General features: G+C 44.5%; 1 protein-coding gene across 2 annotated transcripts in view; it reads left to right on the top strand.

The window, feature by feature from the left end:
* LOC122808815 (C-type lectin domain family 2 member B-like) overlaps positions 1–16,008 on the top strand; it is a 1,263,928-nt gene that overhangs the window by 332,744 nt on the left and 915,176 nt on the right. For both annotated transcript variants that reach the window (XM_044079877.1, XM_044079876.1), the window contains exon 2: positions 967–1,071. In XM_044079877.1, coding sequence (XP_043935812.1) covers positions 1,038–1,071 — 34 coding nt within the window. In that variant the 5' untranslated portion in view covers positions 967–1,037. The remainder of the gene's footprint in view (positions 1–966; positions 1,072–16,008) is intronic.

The raw sequence follows: 16,008 nt of genomic DNA, 5'->3' as shown, positions 1-16,008 counted from the left end.
AATCATGCTAACCACGCACTGATTTTTTTTATTATACATTTTCTTGGCATTAGTCTTATACTCTATTTAAAACCATACCGTTGGCATTAATGGCTTTCTTATTTCACCTGGGATTTTTTTTCTTTTTCTGTCTATCATTTGTCAACTTACAGTTTCACCGTTGTAGTTATTATGTATTTTACTGCATGCCCATGTGCCAATTAAAGCATCATTTTACATATTGCTTTTTCTTCTGATTCTTAGAACTCCATGAGTTTCCCCTTTCTGTTTTATTTGCTCCAACTATTAGCACCGCACTTAACTATGTTTTTTTTAATACTTTTTTATATTTTAATCCCTGCCTTGTCTGAGTGACTGCTCCTCAGAGATGTACGCATTTCTCATGTTTCAATGTGGCTGTGGCTTTTAATCTTTATTTCCAGTGTCTCTGTATCATAGTATAAAGTTGCTAGATGGTACCCCACCTGGGCATAAGAAATATATGTTTTTAGTTTACCTCCGAGCTAATTTCAGCCACTTCCTGGCTGGGCATTTTTCTGTGATTGAATTGTTTGGTTGTTGACTTTTTTATCCTTGCGACTATTACAGTGTACCGTTGTTTTATTTTGGGACATATATTACTTACAATTAAGGCAGCTCCCACAAATGAACAGTATGTTGACGTCCTGTACAGTCCTGTAGTTACACCTGCTCCTTCATTATTATCTTCATTTCCTTTGTAAGTGTCATGTTTTCCTCTTGTGTAGAAGGCATGCAGATTATCAAGTCTTAACTACAGATTTGGTCCTTGCTCATATGTCCACAGTATCTTGTTTGGTTTACTTTAATTTTACTATATAGCTGCACAGACTTATTCTCTTAGCTGTATAATTTATCTTGCTGTACAATGTGAAACAGCATCTTACCTTTAATTTTAAGTTGTGGAATGTCATATGCACTGCATAATTATTTGTTTTTCTTTTCTAGTACCATGGAAAAGTTTGTGGTTCAAGGGACTTCTTTTGTTGGTAGTTGTTTTTGGTGGGTTGGCAGTAGTGATGACGATACTTCTAACACTGAAGTCTGCAGGAGGTAAGGTAGCATTTGTTTTTCTCTATTTAAATAATTTTTGTACCAAATATTTTTCTGGTTTTCACATTCCTGCATGTTGTCAATGAACTAGATCTGTTTTGCACATCTATTCATGTATCTCCTGACCTAGTGTACTAGGTTAGTTCTTTCCCATCCTCCCCATAGGTTCATTGGTGATTACTAGAATAATGGCACCCAAGAGAACGTTTTAAGTCTAGCAATGTATTCCCATATAAAATGAAAGATTACCCAGATGCAAACTGCCTCTGTCCAATGGGGTGATAGGTGATAGTCCAGGGGTAAATTTTTGATTTCCTATCCATTGGTTGGGTTACATTTGAAGAGGGTGAAGGACAACTCTACTTCACATGGATGGGAAGCTTGTTCCAAAGCAGAGGCAGTTTTGGAGACAAACCTTTGTGTTACAGGTGATGTTTAGGTCCTTAGATCAGGTATTTTTAATTCTGCTAGATAATGTTGATGTGAAGTAAGTTCCTAAGTACTGGATGATGCCTTGTAAGCCAGACATAGATTACCTCTCAGTAGTCTGTAAAAAAACTGTGTATAAAGCATAAGGCTTTGAGATGGTCTGCATATTTCGTGTGTTTTGTGCCAGGTATCCTTTTTGTAAGGAACCTTTGTGAGCATTCCAGTCATTGGGTTTTCCTGGTAAGGTACATACTGAAAGGAGCATTGTGCTCTAAGATTGGTCTAATGACAGCTCAGTACAGCAGGATAATGACATTTGTGGAACTGGATGCCATGCTCTTGCTAATGAGTTGTGCAGTATAGGATGATTTCTTTACAGTAGTAGTCACATGGTTGTCAAAGGCCAAGATCTACATGTTACCTAGTCACTAGGGTCTACTCTTAGGGGTGTGTTGTCTTTGTGGTAATTCCCAGGGGAGGCCAACTTTACAAAAAATACTGTTATACATTTTTTGGTATTCAGTTTTAGGCCATGGCTGTGGCAACAACTGGTTTGCGACAACCCTCTTGGAGGATATTAGTGTCTTTGGGGGACTCTGTAATCAAGCTGAACTTGCAGAAATATGCAGACTTCGGTCAGCCAGGCATTTTAATGAAAGTGGTCACTTATGGAGCAGGGACTAAACATCATTCCATAGGTGCTGTGCAGTTGAAGCTACCAGGAAGTCTTTAACCCCAAACCACATACACTATAAGTTAAAAAGATTGTCCATTTGTTTGCAGCAGTATCTCACCAGTTAAATAATTTACTGGTAAACCTGTATGGTTTGGACCTGCTTATTTCACAATCTGTGTACATTTGTCTGCTGCATCTCCCCACAATGACCTTATAAAATACTGGATTATGGATGAGTACTAGCTGGTCAAGCAGTTTATTAAGGGGACTCTGCACCTTTGCTCATCTTTAAAGAACCACCTCCCTCCCATTTTTGAGGTATGAAATTCATGATTTACTTGTCAAGTGTTTGATTCTTCTGCTGTGTGACATTGAAGCTGTTTTGGAAAATGCTTTCCTGGTTGTCATCATTTCTACTTGCCAGGTCTTGTAGATACAGGTCAATGTTAAGTTGTCCATCTCGCCTTCATTCTTGCTGGATGGGTTCGGAGCCGATCCTCGGCTCCGACTCGGTCAGTACTAAAAGCTCGAGAGCTAATTCCACCGGCTCGAGGCTCCCCTATATCCCACAATGCTAGGCAGTAACTACTCAGATCTCGTTTGCCGCTATAGCTGACGAGGTGCTTTTCTACCGGCTCAGGCAGGTTAGTCAGAGTTTTTACCATAATAGGTATTTCTTAACCCCCTATTGTTTCATACCATAACCTTTTTAGTTTAATATTTAGATAAATCGACCCCTGTTTTTTCGGGTCTATATTCCCTTCTTTTTCTTCCCTTAACTTGTAGGCCTTCGGCCCCTTCCCTTCCCCCAGTCCTTTAGTGTGACTAAATTAGTAGTTTTTTTGTTAAGGGCTTGTATGTGTGTTTGTGGCTTTGTGTTAGCCTTAATAATTTGATAATTTTCTTCGGTAGAGGGTGTGTCTGTAGTGTGTTTGTGTGTTGTCAGGCACTCCTTTTCACTATGTCGAAAGACGCTAAGGTCTTCAAGAAGTGTGACTCGTGCTGTCAGAAAATGTCTCTGACAGACGGTCACACTTCTTGTGTGTATTGCCTGGGACCTTTGCACCTGCAGGACTCTTGTGCTGTTTGTCATGGTTTTAGCCCTAGAGTCCTGCAGGAACGCAAGAATAAATTAATCTTGCGGGGCTTATTAAAGCCTGAAGGCCCCCCAACTTAGTCTGTGTCGGGGAAGCCTTCTAAAACTTCCAAACAGTCGGCTCCGATTTCAGAGTCGACTGCTGGAAAGGTTAAGTCGGCTTCGACATCGGCTCCGGCCGGAGCCGATGTTTCCAAGCCTCATACTGTTACCTCGGCTCCGGCTGGAGCAGAGGCTGATAAAACTCCGTTGGCTCCGATACTCTTATCGGAACCACAGTATAGGAAGAGATCTAGATCCCCCTCTATCGGCTCCGTGCATTCAGCGCCAGGATCCCCTCTTCTTTCTGAACGGAGCCATAAAACTCATTCCTCACGGTCTTCCAGGTTATCTGACCATGATTTGCAAAGGGTAGTGAGTAGACTTCTCAAGTCCGAGGCACTGGCCCAAATGCTGCATAGCCCGACTCAGCAGTCAGTGGCTATTTCTGTTCCCCAATACATGCCTCCTCCGACTCCTTTGAGTTTGGAGCCAGGGCTTGTCGGAGCCATGACTGTCGGTGCGTCAGATCCGATACCTTCCCTTTCGGCTCCGTCGTCTGCTCCGATCTCCTCCTTGGAGGGATCTCGGCACCGAGCTTCCCTCGTCTGCTCCGAGGGGGCAAGTGGCATCGGACCATTGTCCGACCCCGCTCTCCCTCTCGGGGCTTCGGCGCTGGTGAGTTCGGCTCCGACATCGGCTTCGGAGCCATTCCTGTCGGTGCCGGGGGAGGTCCTTGTCTCTTCGGAGAGGGGGCCTCTGGCCTTGCCTGACAGGGGTGCCTTCGAGGTCATGCGGAGCATGCTAGAACCAGGTTCTGCCCCACAGTCTGCTCCTTCAGCCCCCCCATCTACAGTGCCTGCGGTGATTTCTACTCACCCCCTTGCCTTAGACCGCAGAGAGCCAACTCCTCAAGTTTCCCCATTGGGAATTTCCTCCTCTTCCTAGGCCTCTCCTGACCCGGTAGGAGAACCCCCTAGGAAGAGGCAGTGCAAGAGGAAGCACATTGACTCCCCTGAGTCTATCACCTCTGACACTGACTTAGAGGAATCTGAAGGTTCCCCTCGATCCCCCTCTGAGGATGTCTCCTTTGCTGACATCCTTGAGATCCTCAAACAGAGGGGGAACTGGCCAGCCCTTAACCCTTTGGAAGATGAGTCAGTGTATCTTGAGGCGTTTGGCTCTCGCCCTTCTACCTCCTGGGTGTCTCCTCCCTTTGACCCCCTTATGGAAGTGGTGGCAAGGAAGGCTTGGACGGCTCCTGATTCAGTGGAACCCACCCCGAGGAGACCATCTAAATTTATTACTGCCCCTAGAGATAAAGATTTTTTATCCAAAGATGTCCCTGTTGATGCCATGGTAGTGGCTGCGGCCACTAAGAAGGAGTTAGCCAATCCTTCAGTTCCTGTCCATCCTCCTAATAAGGAATCTAGGACCATGGACAGGTACGGCAAGCGGATGTTTTCATCAGTGACCTTTTCAATGCGTTCGCTGAATTACTTTTGCCACTTCACTCGTCTCCAGAGAGATTTACTCAAGGATATGGGTGAACTGATAAAGGATCCTACAGCTGAGGGGTTCAAAGACACAATGAACTCCCAGTTGGCAACCCTGAATTCCATCGTTAACTCTTCCATGCGGCTGGTCTCATATGCTGCAGATGGGGCGAGTAGAGCTGCAGGCACAGGTGTTGCTTTACGACGTCACGCCTGGATGCGGCTATGCAACTTTGCGGACCCTTTCAAGGCGTTCTTCACCAATTCTCCCTTTGATGGATCATCCTTGTTTGGTCCACAGGTGAAGGATACATTGACCAGGTGCGAGGTAGAAGGTAAGACTCTCTCTGCCGTAGGAGTTCGTTTTTCTACCCCTTCTAGACCCTATCCCAAAGGTCAGAGGAGAGGAAAGATGTGGTTCCGCAAACAATCCCAGGGAGTCTCATCTGACGCACAAGGTCGATTCCCCTCTAGAGGCAGAGGGGGGAATAATAATAGACACCGCCCTAGAGGCAGAGGAGGTCCGCAAAACTAGGGTAGCAGAGAAATGTTCTCTGATAAACCCTTTCAGCATCCCTGAGGGGCTGCCCGGCTGTCCACCTTCGGAGGCAGTCGGGGGAAGATTATCCCTGTACCCAAAAGCCTGGCTTTCCCTTACTCAAGACAAATGGGTACAGTCGATCATATCCAGGGTTACAAAATTCCCTTTATTCACATCCCATCCCAACCCAAAAGATCCCTTCCAGACGTTCCACCCGGTCTAAGGGAACAAGCAGCATTAGAAATTTCAAAGCTGCTATCAAAAAGAGCTATCCAATCAGTCCCAGCAGACCGGCAAGGATCCGGAATCTACTCCAAATTCTTTTTGGTACCAAAAAAAAAACAGGGGACTGGAGACCCATACTGGATCTCAGCTACTTAAACAAGTATATCAGGAAAACAAAATTCCGGATGGTCACGCTTCAGTCCATTCTACCCTTCTTGGGTCAGGACAATTGGATGTGCTCAATAGATCTTCAGGACGCGTACTACCACATCAAGATGAACAGACGCTCCAGGAGATATCTCCGCTTCAGGCTGGGAGCCAGTCACTACCAGTTCAGGGCCCTGCCCTTTGGTCTCACTACAGCCCCCCGTGTGTTTACCAAATGCATGGCAGTGGTCGCGGCTCACTTGAGACGTCAAGGATTCCAGGTGTTTCCATATTTAGACGACTGGCTCCTTACCGCCACCACCATACATCAGCTTCTTCTATCCAGGGACTTCACCATCCAATCTTGCCAAGCTCTAGGCATTTCGATAAATTTCGAAAAATCTGCCTTGTCGATCTATTACCTTTATAGGCGCCACCTTAAACACACTCAATCTTTCAGCCAGACTCACAGAGCAGAGAGTGTCAGATATTCAAAAACAAGTTTCCCTTCTCTTACAATGCAACAAAGTCAAAGCCAGATTAGTTTTGAAGGTGTTAGGACTCATGGCAGCAGCTATTCCCCTTCTCCCCTTGGCTCGCTTTCACATGAGGATCCTCCAATGGATGCTGTTTACTCAATGGTCCTTTCAACAGCTCCCGATGTCCCATACCATTTTGATAACTCAATCATGCAAGAATCAACTGTCTTGGTGGATCACATCACCTCAACTTCTCCGAGGAAGACCCTTCACCCCCCCCCCCCAGTCGCCACGTTGACAACAGACACCTCCCTGATCCGGTGGGGGGGCATTATCAGGGCAGGACAGTCCAAGGCACGTGGCAACCTTTCGAGTGCCACTTGCACATAAATGTCTTAGAGATGAGAGCAGTGCTTTTAGCGTTGCAAGCCCTTCACGACTCTCTTCCCACTGGGACTATTGCAATTCAAACGGACAACATGTCCGTAGTGTGGTACATCAACAAACAAGGCGGAACCAGATCATACCCTTTATGTCGAGAGGCACTCAGACTTTGGCAATGGGCGATCTCTTCTCAGCGTTTTCTGATAGCAACGCACATTCCCGGGAAATCCAACGTTATTGCAGACAAATTGAGCAGGGCAATTCTCATGCCCCACGAGTGGTCTCTAAAGAAATCAGTTCTAGAAGAAGTATTCCTAAGATGGGGCCAGCCTTGCTGAGATCTTTTTGCTACTCCCCAAAACAGCAAGTGTCACGACTTCTTCACTCTCTTCCCGTTACCAGGCCATCCCACCAGAGACGCTCTAGTTCACGATTGGCCCCGGGGACTTCTGTATGCCTTTCTCCCCTTTCCACTGATATCTCAACTGATTCAGAAAACCATCGCCTTGAGAGTGACAATGATCCTCATTGCCCCTTACTGGCCTCGACAGATATGGTTTCCGTTTCTTCATCGTTACCTTTTGGAGCAGCCTTGGCATCCGGACCCAGTGCCAGATCTGATAACCCACCAATCGGGTCAGCTGCACCAATCTCTGCTTTCTCTAAACCTCACAGCGTGGTTTCTCCGATTCCAACCTTAGCCAGGCTTCCCTCAATATCTCGCTCGGTCCGAGATATCTTGATAGCCTCTCATAAATCTTCTACCCGGAAGATTTATAGTAGCAAATGGAAACGCTTCTCCTTTTGGGCAACGTCAAAAAACATAGATCCCTTTACAGCACCTATCCAGTCTATACTAGATTTTCTAGCAGAACTCTTTCATTTAGGATCATCTGCATCTACCATTAGAGTTCAATTGGCTGCCATATGTAATTTTCATGTTGGTATCTCGGAGTCTAGCATCATGGCTCACAGACTCTGTAAAGCCTTTTTAAGGGGCGTATTTCTTCTCAAACCTCCAATCAAAGATCCCCCGCCTCAATGGGATTTGAACTTGGTTCTGGCATCCTTAATCCTTCCCCCCTTCGAACCGGCAGCTTCATGTTCTCTGAAGTTGCTTTCTTGGAAGACACTTTTTCTAGTAGCTATATAACTTCAGCGAGAAGGGTATCTGAACTCCATGCTCTGTGCAGTCGTCCTCCTTACTTAGTGTTTCACCATCCTTTTTGCCCAAAGTTTCCTCTCAAGTAAACCTAAACCAAATTATTGATCTCCCCGTCTTTTTCCCTAACTATTCAAACAGGTCGAAACAAAAGCTACATTTTTTGGATGTTCATCGCCAACTTAGATATTACTTAGATAGGACTAAACAATTCAGGAAATCTAATCAATTGTTTCTGTCATATGCGGAAGGAAAATTGGGGCTTCCTGTTACTAACGTATCCCTCTCTAGATGGCTCACCTCTACAATTACCTTCATCTATGAGATAAGACATCAAAAACTACCCTCAAGACCTAGAGCTCATTCAACTAGGGCATTAGCTACATCCGTAGCTTTTCAGGATAGGCTGCCAATAGATTCCATTTGTGCAGCAGCCACCTGGGCTTCTCCTCATACATTCATTTCACATTACAAATTGGACATGGTTTCCAGAAGCCGTGCCAATTTTGGTTCCACTGTTCTCAAGAGTCTGTTCCGATAGGCCACCCGGGATAAGGTGCTAGGGACGCGGTCCCATCCAGCAAGAATGAAGGCGAGATGGACAACTTAACATTAAGAAGTTATGTACCTACCATAACGTTCCATGTTAGTTGTCTTCTTCTCGCCTTCTTTCTTACGTCCCACCCTCCTTCCCCCAAGCCTGGACAGACCGACAGGAATTCAGTTTGTGTTCTTCCTCTGGAAGTTGTCATTCCCACACGTTCTTCCACCTCTTTTTCTCCTTTCTTAGGTCTGCGATACCTTTCACGCAGGTTGTTTTGAGGTGGGTTTCCCTACTCCATTCTATGGAGACTAGGGTTGCTTGGTATAGCTATCAAACGAGATCTGAGTAGTTACCGCCTAGCATTGTGGGATATAGGGGAGCCTCGAGCCGGTGGAATTAGCTCTCGGGCTTTTAGTATTGGCCGAGTCGGAGCCGAGGATCGGCTCCGAACCCATCCAGCAAGAAAGAAGGCGAGAAGAAGCCAACTAACATGGAACGTTATGGTAGGTACATAACTTCTTATTATATGCCATGGACCATTGTTTATTTTTTACAGGGTTTAGGTATCCAGTAGGATTAACCTGTAGATGTTCAACATCAGATCAGTGTTGCAATAATCTAAGCTGTTCTGGTTATATCCTGCCTAAGATATGACTACCGGCCATCTTTCAATGCTTCAAAGCACCTTCCATGTTCCTCATCTGTGGTTAGCTCAAGCTGGATTACATAAAAAGTGGGGTTTGGGCACCGAAAGCTTTAGAGCTTTCTTGCTACCAATGTGCACTTTCTGTGCGGGCTTCATGGAAATGATGATCAGATAGCAATCTTTCAAGGCTGGGCAAATAAGTACTCTTTTGTGAAAAACCTTCCACTACTACATTTTCTGAGGACAGACTGTGCCTTTTCCTAGCATAACATTAATATATTTCATAGAAAGTGTTTTTTTTTATGGACTTGTGAATTGTTGGGGATTTTTTCTCGGGATATGCTTCTGTAACAAAACTGCAACATCTGTCTTTTCTACTTTTTTCTTCGTTTTCATGTGTGTTGCAGGCAGTATGTTGTGCTTCTTAAAACTGTCATTTCTTTTTTTTTTTTTTTTGCCTCAAAGTCATTGTTTTTGTTAGAGGTTTTACAGTTGGACCATGGAGCAGTTACCAGTCGTCTTTGTTCTACCCCCCCCTCCCCGGCAACAAGAAGAAAATTACTAGGTAGTTTTTGGGTGTCAGGCCAGCTCCCCTTACTGCCTAAGCTGCCGATGGGTGACTGCTGTGGCCAGACTTGGTTCCTTGTACAGCTCATAGATTTCTTTGTCCCTGTGGCTGTAGTTCCTGGGGAAGCTAGTAAGGATCAGGAGTTAGACTCATCTTCTGCAGCTGTAGGGTTGTCATCTCTGGACAAGGGAGAACCATTTCTTTTAGTCTAGGGGGAAGCAGCAAGTGAAGTCTGTTGCATAGCCATGCTAGGATGCCTGATCCCTAGTGTAGTGCGCCTGCTGTGAGTTGATCTTTTTTTCTGTGATCTTCCCAGGAAAAGAGAAAAAAATTTAAAAAGTTTCTTCTCCTGTTTCTATTACTATGGACAAAGAAGATTTGACGGGATTTGCTAAGGAATTAATTTCTGCTTTTAATGTTTTAAATTCTGTTTGACACTTGAGTAAGACGCTGTCTGGTTCGATTCTCAGCTAGAGCGTCTTCTGCATGGAGACATGCGTGAATGGGCGTACCTTCGTTGAAGGTTGTGCGTCAGGCCTGGCAAGCCGGTACGTAAAAATCAACTGCCAATCATTAGTGGACCGGAGTTCCGCTGTGACGACCCCTAACCGGGAAAAGCCGAAAGACACAAACAAACTGATTCTCGGTCAGATGAACAGGGAATCATGGCGAGTGTTTTTCCTCCGTGATTTCCCCTTGGGCTGAATTGAAGACTCTCACTCTGTGGAAAGTGTTACTTCATTTTTCGCTATCTTACTCTGCTGCCTTGGCTTCGAGCTGGCAACTCTGCACCGTAAAAACCTACTGCCAGTCATTAGCGGACCGGAGTTCCGCTGTGGTGACTCCTAACAAGGGAAAAAAATGCCGAAAGACAAACAACAACTCTGCTGCTTTGGCTAAAATTGAAAGCGGTATTTCAGTGAGAACAGAATAAAATCTCTACTTCCCCAGTAAACGTACTATGATTTGTTAAAAGTGTATATTCCTCAGCCTGCAGCTGTTTATCCTTTATTATCAACAGTATATGCAAGACAGTCAAACTCCTGCTCCTAAAAGTCCGAGGTTGTATATCAGACTCATTTGTTTTCTAATCATAAAGCAGACCCTGCAGTTTCCTTAGCTAAAATCTCTGCTGCTAAACATATTATGAATGCTAACATCATTCCCTGTAACAAGGATGAGAATGCTTTTGGTAGACTTGGAAGGAAAGAAAGAATACTGCTACTTTAACTTTCAGAATTTGTATTTAAACCCCCCCCCCCCAAGGTTAAGTATTCATTAAAAGCCTTAACTGGTTCTGCTATTCATGTAACTAAATGTTGTTTAAAGCATTCTTATGATTCTGCTATTAGTGTCTCTAGAGATGTTGTTACAGGGTCAGTTATGAGATTTGCATGGTTGTGTTTTCAAAATATATCTGAAGATGGTAAAATTGAAATTTTAAATTCTCCCCTTTACAAGGATGACATCCTCCTGTATCACTGTTGCATTATTCTTTACTAAAGCGGTCACCCACGCAGGGCAATCTGACTTTTGGCTGGTATACTAAAGCCTTTTGACCTTGAATACTCTGTATGTCACACATATGCCCCCCCTCCCCCCACAGGACATAGGGCATAAAAGTGATGCACAGAAGCAGTTACCTACAAGTTCTTTGCCACCAGTCCAATCGCCATTATTGCTCAATGATCAGTACACCTTGTTGCTATGCCGAATACCTAGCTGTCAGATAAGTGCCCAATTTTTGTTTCTCTTTGGTCTTGTATTTATTTTGTTTACCTAGAGCTCACAACATTTAAGAAGGGAAAATGTCAGTGTGGGAAGCAGATTCCCCATAAGGATCATTACAAACAGTGTTTCTTTTGTTTGGGTGCTTCCCACGACCATTACTCTTACAGTATCTGTAAGGAGTTTGTGCATAAGATATTCAGAATTCTTTTGTCTTCCCTGGTCATTTATCTTGAAAACCAACAGCTTAAACAGTTAGCCAGGGTAACATGGCAGAATCCATTAACCCCAAGATACTCTTGTTAGGTAAGAAGAAAGCCAAGAAGTATCATCTGGCCTCTGTAGCTGTCCAGCCTCCACCAGATGTCCCTCTAGCAGTGGCTAATAGCTCTGTAGGCCGTTCGGCATTTACATTGGATTCCTTTGCCGCGACCTTGTCGGAAGCAGGTATAAATCTGTCTTTTTGCACTTCCTCTGAGACTTTGCAGGCGTCTGCTCTGGACATTGACGGGGAACTGCAGTTCATTATCTTGTAGGGTCCTAGAGGAATTCTGCAGATACTTTTCAAGAAGAAGGTTCTGGGTACTGTTATTGTTTCTCAACATGGGTCAGAACCTCTGGTATTTATAGGGACTGACATCCCTTTCAAGAAAATACAAAAGACAAAGCATGTTTCAGTCCATCCTAAGGATCCTCAAAGGGAATGGCAAGAGTTTACTCGGGGATTGTTTTCTGCCTTGATGACCCTGAAGCCTCCTCAACAGGTTTCGGTGCCTGCTCTTCCTTGGACCTCTACCTTGTACTCTTTCTAAATGGTTTAGGGAACTGGATTCCTTGGATGAGGATTTAGGAACTGATGAGGGGTCCTTGTCCTATTCTTCTCAGCTGCCTTCACCTTTGGCTTATGGTTCTAATGAGGAGGGCTCTATTAACCCTGAGTCTCCTTTGAGGAATTCCCCTTTAGGAACACAGTTGCTAGGATGATGGAATACTTTAATTGGGATTCTTCTCAAGTGTCTTGACATTCAGAAGAGATATTATGAGCTGCTTCAGGTGGATACTCCTAAAACCATCTGCAGTTCCTCTTGTGTTGGCTACCTTGTTAGACACGTTCATTGCTGCTTCAATGTTTCCTGATTCTCAGTGTTACTCCTAAGAAACCTGATAGTGTTCTGTAAGGTCCCTGACAATTGTCACTTTTTATTTAAGTGTCCTGCTGTTGTCAGTCTCTTCTGACAAACATTCCAAACTCTTGCCCTTTTCCAAACTTTTGTCTTCTGATAAGGATAGTGGGGCAATGGAGAGGATTGGTAAGAAGGTTTACACTGCTTCTACTCTGGCCTTTAAGGATATCAATTACCAGATCCACATTACCAGGTATAGCCTTGATTGCTCAGGCTTGTCAGATTATTTCTGACCTCCCTGATTCTGAAGGCAAATCTTCTGGATATCTATTTTAGGTTCTGCTTCTCAAGTAGCTTGCCACTCTGTTAAGTGTAGCAATGATGCTGCTGATGTCTCTTACAGGGCTGCGGGTTTTGGGTCTGTTATGAGACATTATTTTTGGCTTAGTCTCCAGTCTTTGCCTGAGGACATTAAGCCCAAACTGTTGGTTGCTTCTTTGGATAATAAACTTTTTTTTGGGACTGCTGCTGCTGACCTATTTTGTCTGTTAAAGAGAAAGGCAAAGCCTTGCAGGGCCTTAAACATATGTAATGTTCTCCTATCTCGCCTTCATTAGTCACTGGTTGGGTTCAGAACCGATCTTCGGTTCCAACTCGGCCGTATATAAAAGCTCGAAGTCTTCCACTAGCTTGTGGCTGAAACCCCTATCCCATCATGCTCTGCTAAGTCTCCTCAGATCTCGTTTGCCTCTAAACAGATTGGGTGCTTCCATATTAGTTCTGGCTAAGTGGGAAAACTTATTTATTCATTATTAGAATATTTTTTCTTTGCTTGTTTATAAACTTAGCGATTAGTGTTTTATTACATATTTAGTCAGCGTGTTCATTGTTGTGCTTTTTGCTTCTGGCCATCGTTTTACCGCTGGGCCTTTGTTCCCTTCCCTATCCCGGCTTAAATTCTCTCCTTTCAAGCTGATGTTTAGTTAGAGGGCTTCCTTTTACTACTTTTTTGCCATATTTTATTAATATACAAGCTTGTTCAAAATTTAAGAGTTGGTGAAGTGAATTATTGCCTCATATTTTTCCTGTTTTAACTTAAAGCGCCTGCTCGATGTTCATCGTGTTACACTGCTGCAGTCATCACACTTGAGTTATCCTGCCGTCAGGTGGTCCCGCAGTCGGCCAGAGTTCCAAACTCTTGGTCCGGCGTAGGTTGCTGTCGCTTCTTCCCTGAAGTCAGTGCGCCAGAGGTATATAAGAGGCATCCAACGCCATTTTCTTATTCTTTCTTGCCGCGCGGTGCCCGAAGCAGAAGCAGTTCGCAAGTGCCGGTCGGCCTACTCCTGAGATTTTCAAATCGAATTTCAGACCGAAGTCTTCAATAAAGCTAAGTACCCTGTTGGGGAACTTTTCTTGCCTCAGTCCGATGTCAGAAAAAGTTAACAATTGCATTTCTTGTGGGAAGCAAATACCTCATAAGGACTTTCATTCTTATTGTATTCCTTGTATTCCTTGCCTAGGCCCAGACCACGACATCACAGGTTGTCGGTTTTGTGCTAGGTTTAACAAATGAACTATTAAATGTCGGTTTGATTTCGCCCAACATTATTTTGGTAGGAAATTTAATTATACCATGCCGGAGCAACCGACGACCGGAATGCATAAAAAACGCAAAGATAAGGACAGGCAGCCGAGACCCAAACCAGACTCCGAGGCCTCTGCTAGGCCAGTCGCCGGTTCTCCGGTTTTCAGTGAGGCGCCTACGCAGCCCCTGATGACTGCTGATTTAGAACCCCAGGTGGCATCCGATTCCCAAGCAGGGATTGCTAGGCCTCCACAACCTTTATCTTTAGGCCCTTCCGACTCCATGGCTGAAGGAGATTCCGGTGCAGTTGAAACGCCTTCAGTTGCAGAAGGTGTCTTCAGGCTGACTACACTCACTATTAAATCCTATGCAAAGCTGAAAACTCCATTAAAAGCAAAGAAGACTGTACAGCAGTCTCCAGTACAAGGCCCCATGCCTAAGAAACAGATGCTTAAGATGGCTGAAGACTTAATTATCCTAATCAGGGGTTCCCATCCCCCTCCTGATAAAAGGCCTAGACAGGAGGAGGAATGCACTTCCTCTGCCCAGGTTGCAGTTTCCTCAGATTCTTCTGAGGAACAGGAATACTCTTTTCCCCCTTATGAAGACTCTGATGCTGAAGAGTCTATTCCTTCAGCATCTCCCCCAGAAGACTACTCTTTTGGGGAAACTTTACATACCATGAGGAAACATTTCCACTGGGAAGGCCAGGATTACTCTGATTCTAAGAAAAGGCTCCGAGAGTTCCGTTTATTACCCCAGCACAGACCACTTGCTATTCCACCCATGTTAGACATTGTGGATGATGTTTATTCAGAATCTAGCCTTAACCCAGATTCACTACCTCCTGCACCAGCCAAACCAGACAGATACTACAGAGTCCCTGACTCACACAAATTCCTATATAAAAGCCCTGTTGCTGACCCAGAAAACATTTACCAGGGTCCCAAAGGGGTTAAGGCCTCTATTGCTAAAAATCCTGTACCCTCCGAAAGGGATTCTAGAGCACTAGACAAATGGGGTAAGAAAGTATATACCTCAGCTACTCTAGCTATGAGGACCTTAAATTGTCAGTTTCACATGCTGAAATATCAACAATATTTGATGTCTCAATTAAAACAAAAAATGATCACACATACAGAGCAGCCTGATTACAAGGAAATGCAAGATTTGTTGCATGCAGCTGAACAAGTGGGAAAACATACTTTGCAATGTGGATTTGATTCATTGGAAGCTTCTTGTAGAGCAGCAGTGACAGGGTCTGTCATACGTAGGCATGTTTGGTTAGAAGAACAAACTTTACCTGATCATGTTAAAGCAAAGTTATTGGATGCACCTTTACAGCAGGATGTTTTATTTGGTGTAAAAGCAGAAGAGGTTTTAAAGAAAATGGAGGATAAGGCAAAATCTATGCAGGCGGTCAAGGATTTTTTACAGGTTCAACCCCCTCGTTTCAGCAGAAATTGGCCAACCAAAAACTGGTCCTTTCCAGCTTCTGACAGACCACAGAGGGGCAAATACAGATGCCCAAGGGGCAGAGGTCAGTCACAAGGCTCTTACAATCCTCGACAATGGGGTGCCACAACCCAGAAAGGAGGAGAAGACCGGTCTCAAACTATCAGAAGACAAACACAATGACTTACTCCTCAGACTGCCAAGCAAATCCCTCTTGGCGGCTCCCTTGGGAGGAAAACTAGCACTTTTTGCAGACAACCGGCACATCATCACAAAAGACAAATGGGTCCTAAATATTGTATCTCAAGGATACAGATTCCACTTTCACACTTTACCAAGGATAAAAGGAATGCCAAACCTGCCACCAAATCAATGGGCAGAGGCTCAAAAACAAATTACAGCTCTCATGGACATGAGAGCCATTCAACAGGTTCCTACACAGGAGCAAGGACAAGGATTTTACTCAAGACTCTAGTTCCCCGAAAGGACAAAGCCTGGAGACCCATTCTGGACCTCTCAATTCTAAACACATATCCGGAAGTACCCAAATTCAAGATGCTAACACTACAGCAACTTCTTCCCTTGCTGGGCAAGAAGGCTTGGCTAGTAATGT

This window comes from Protopterus annectens, chromosome 8.part0, assembly GCF_019279795.1.
Source record: "Protopterus annectens isolate FY-2018-M chromosome 8.part0, PAN1.0, whole genome shotgun sequence".
Lineage (NCBI taxonomy): Eukaryota > Metazoa > Chordata > Ceratodontiformes > Protopteridae > Protopterus > Protopterus annectens.
The sequence above is the reverse complement of the archived record's forward strand: the minus strand, read 5'-3'. Positions and strand labels throughout refer to the sequence as shown.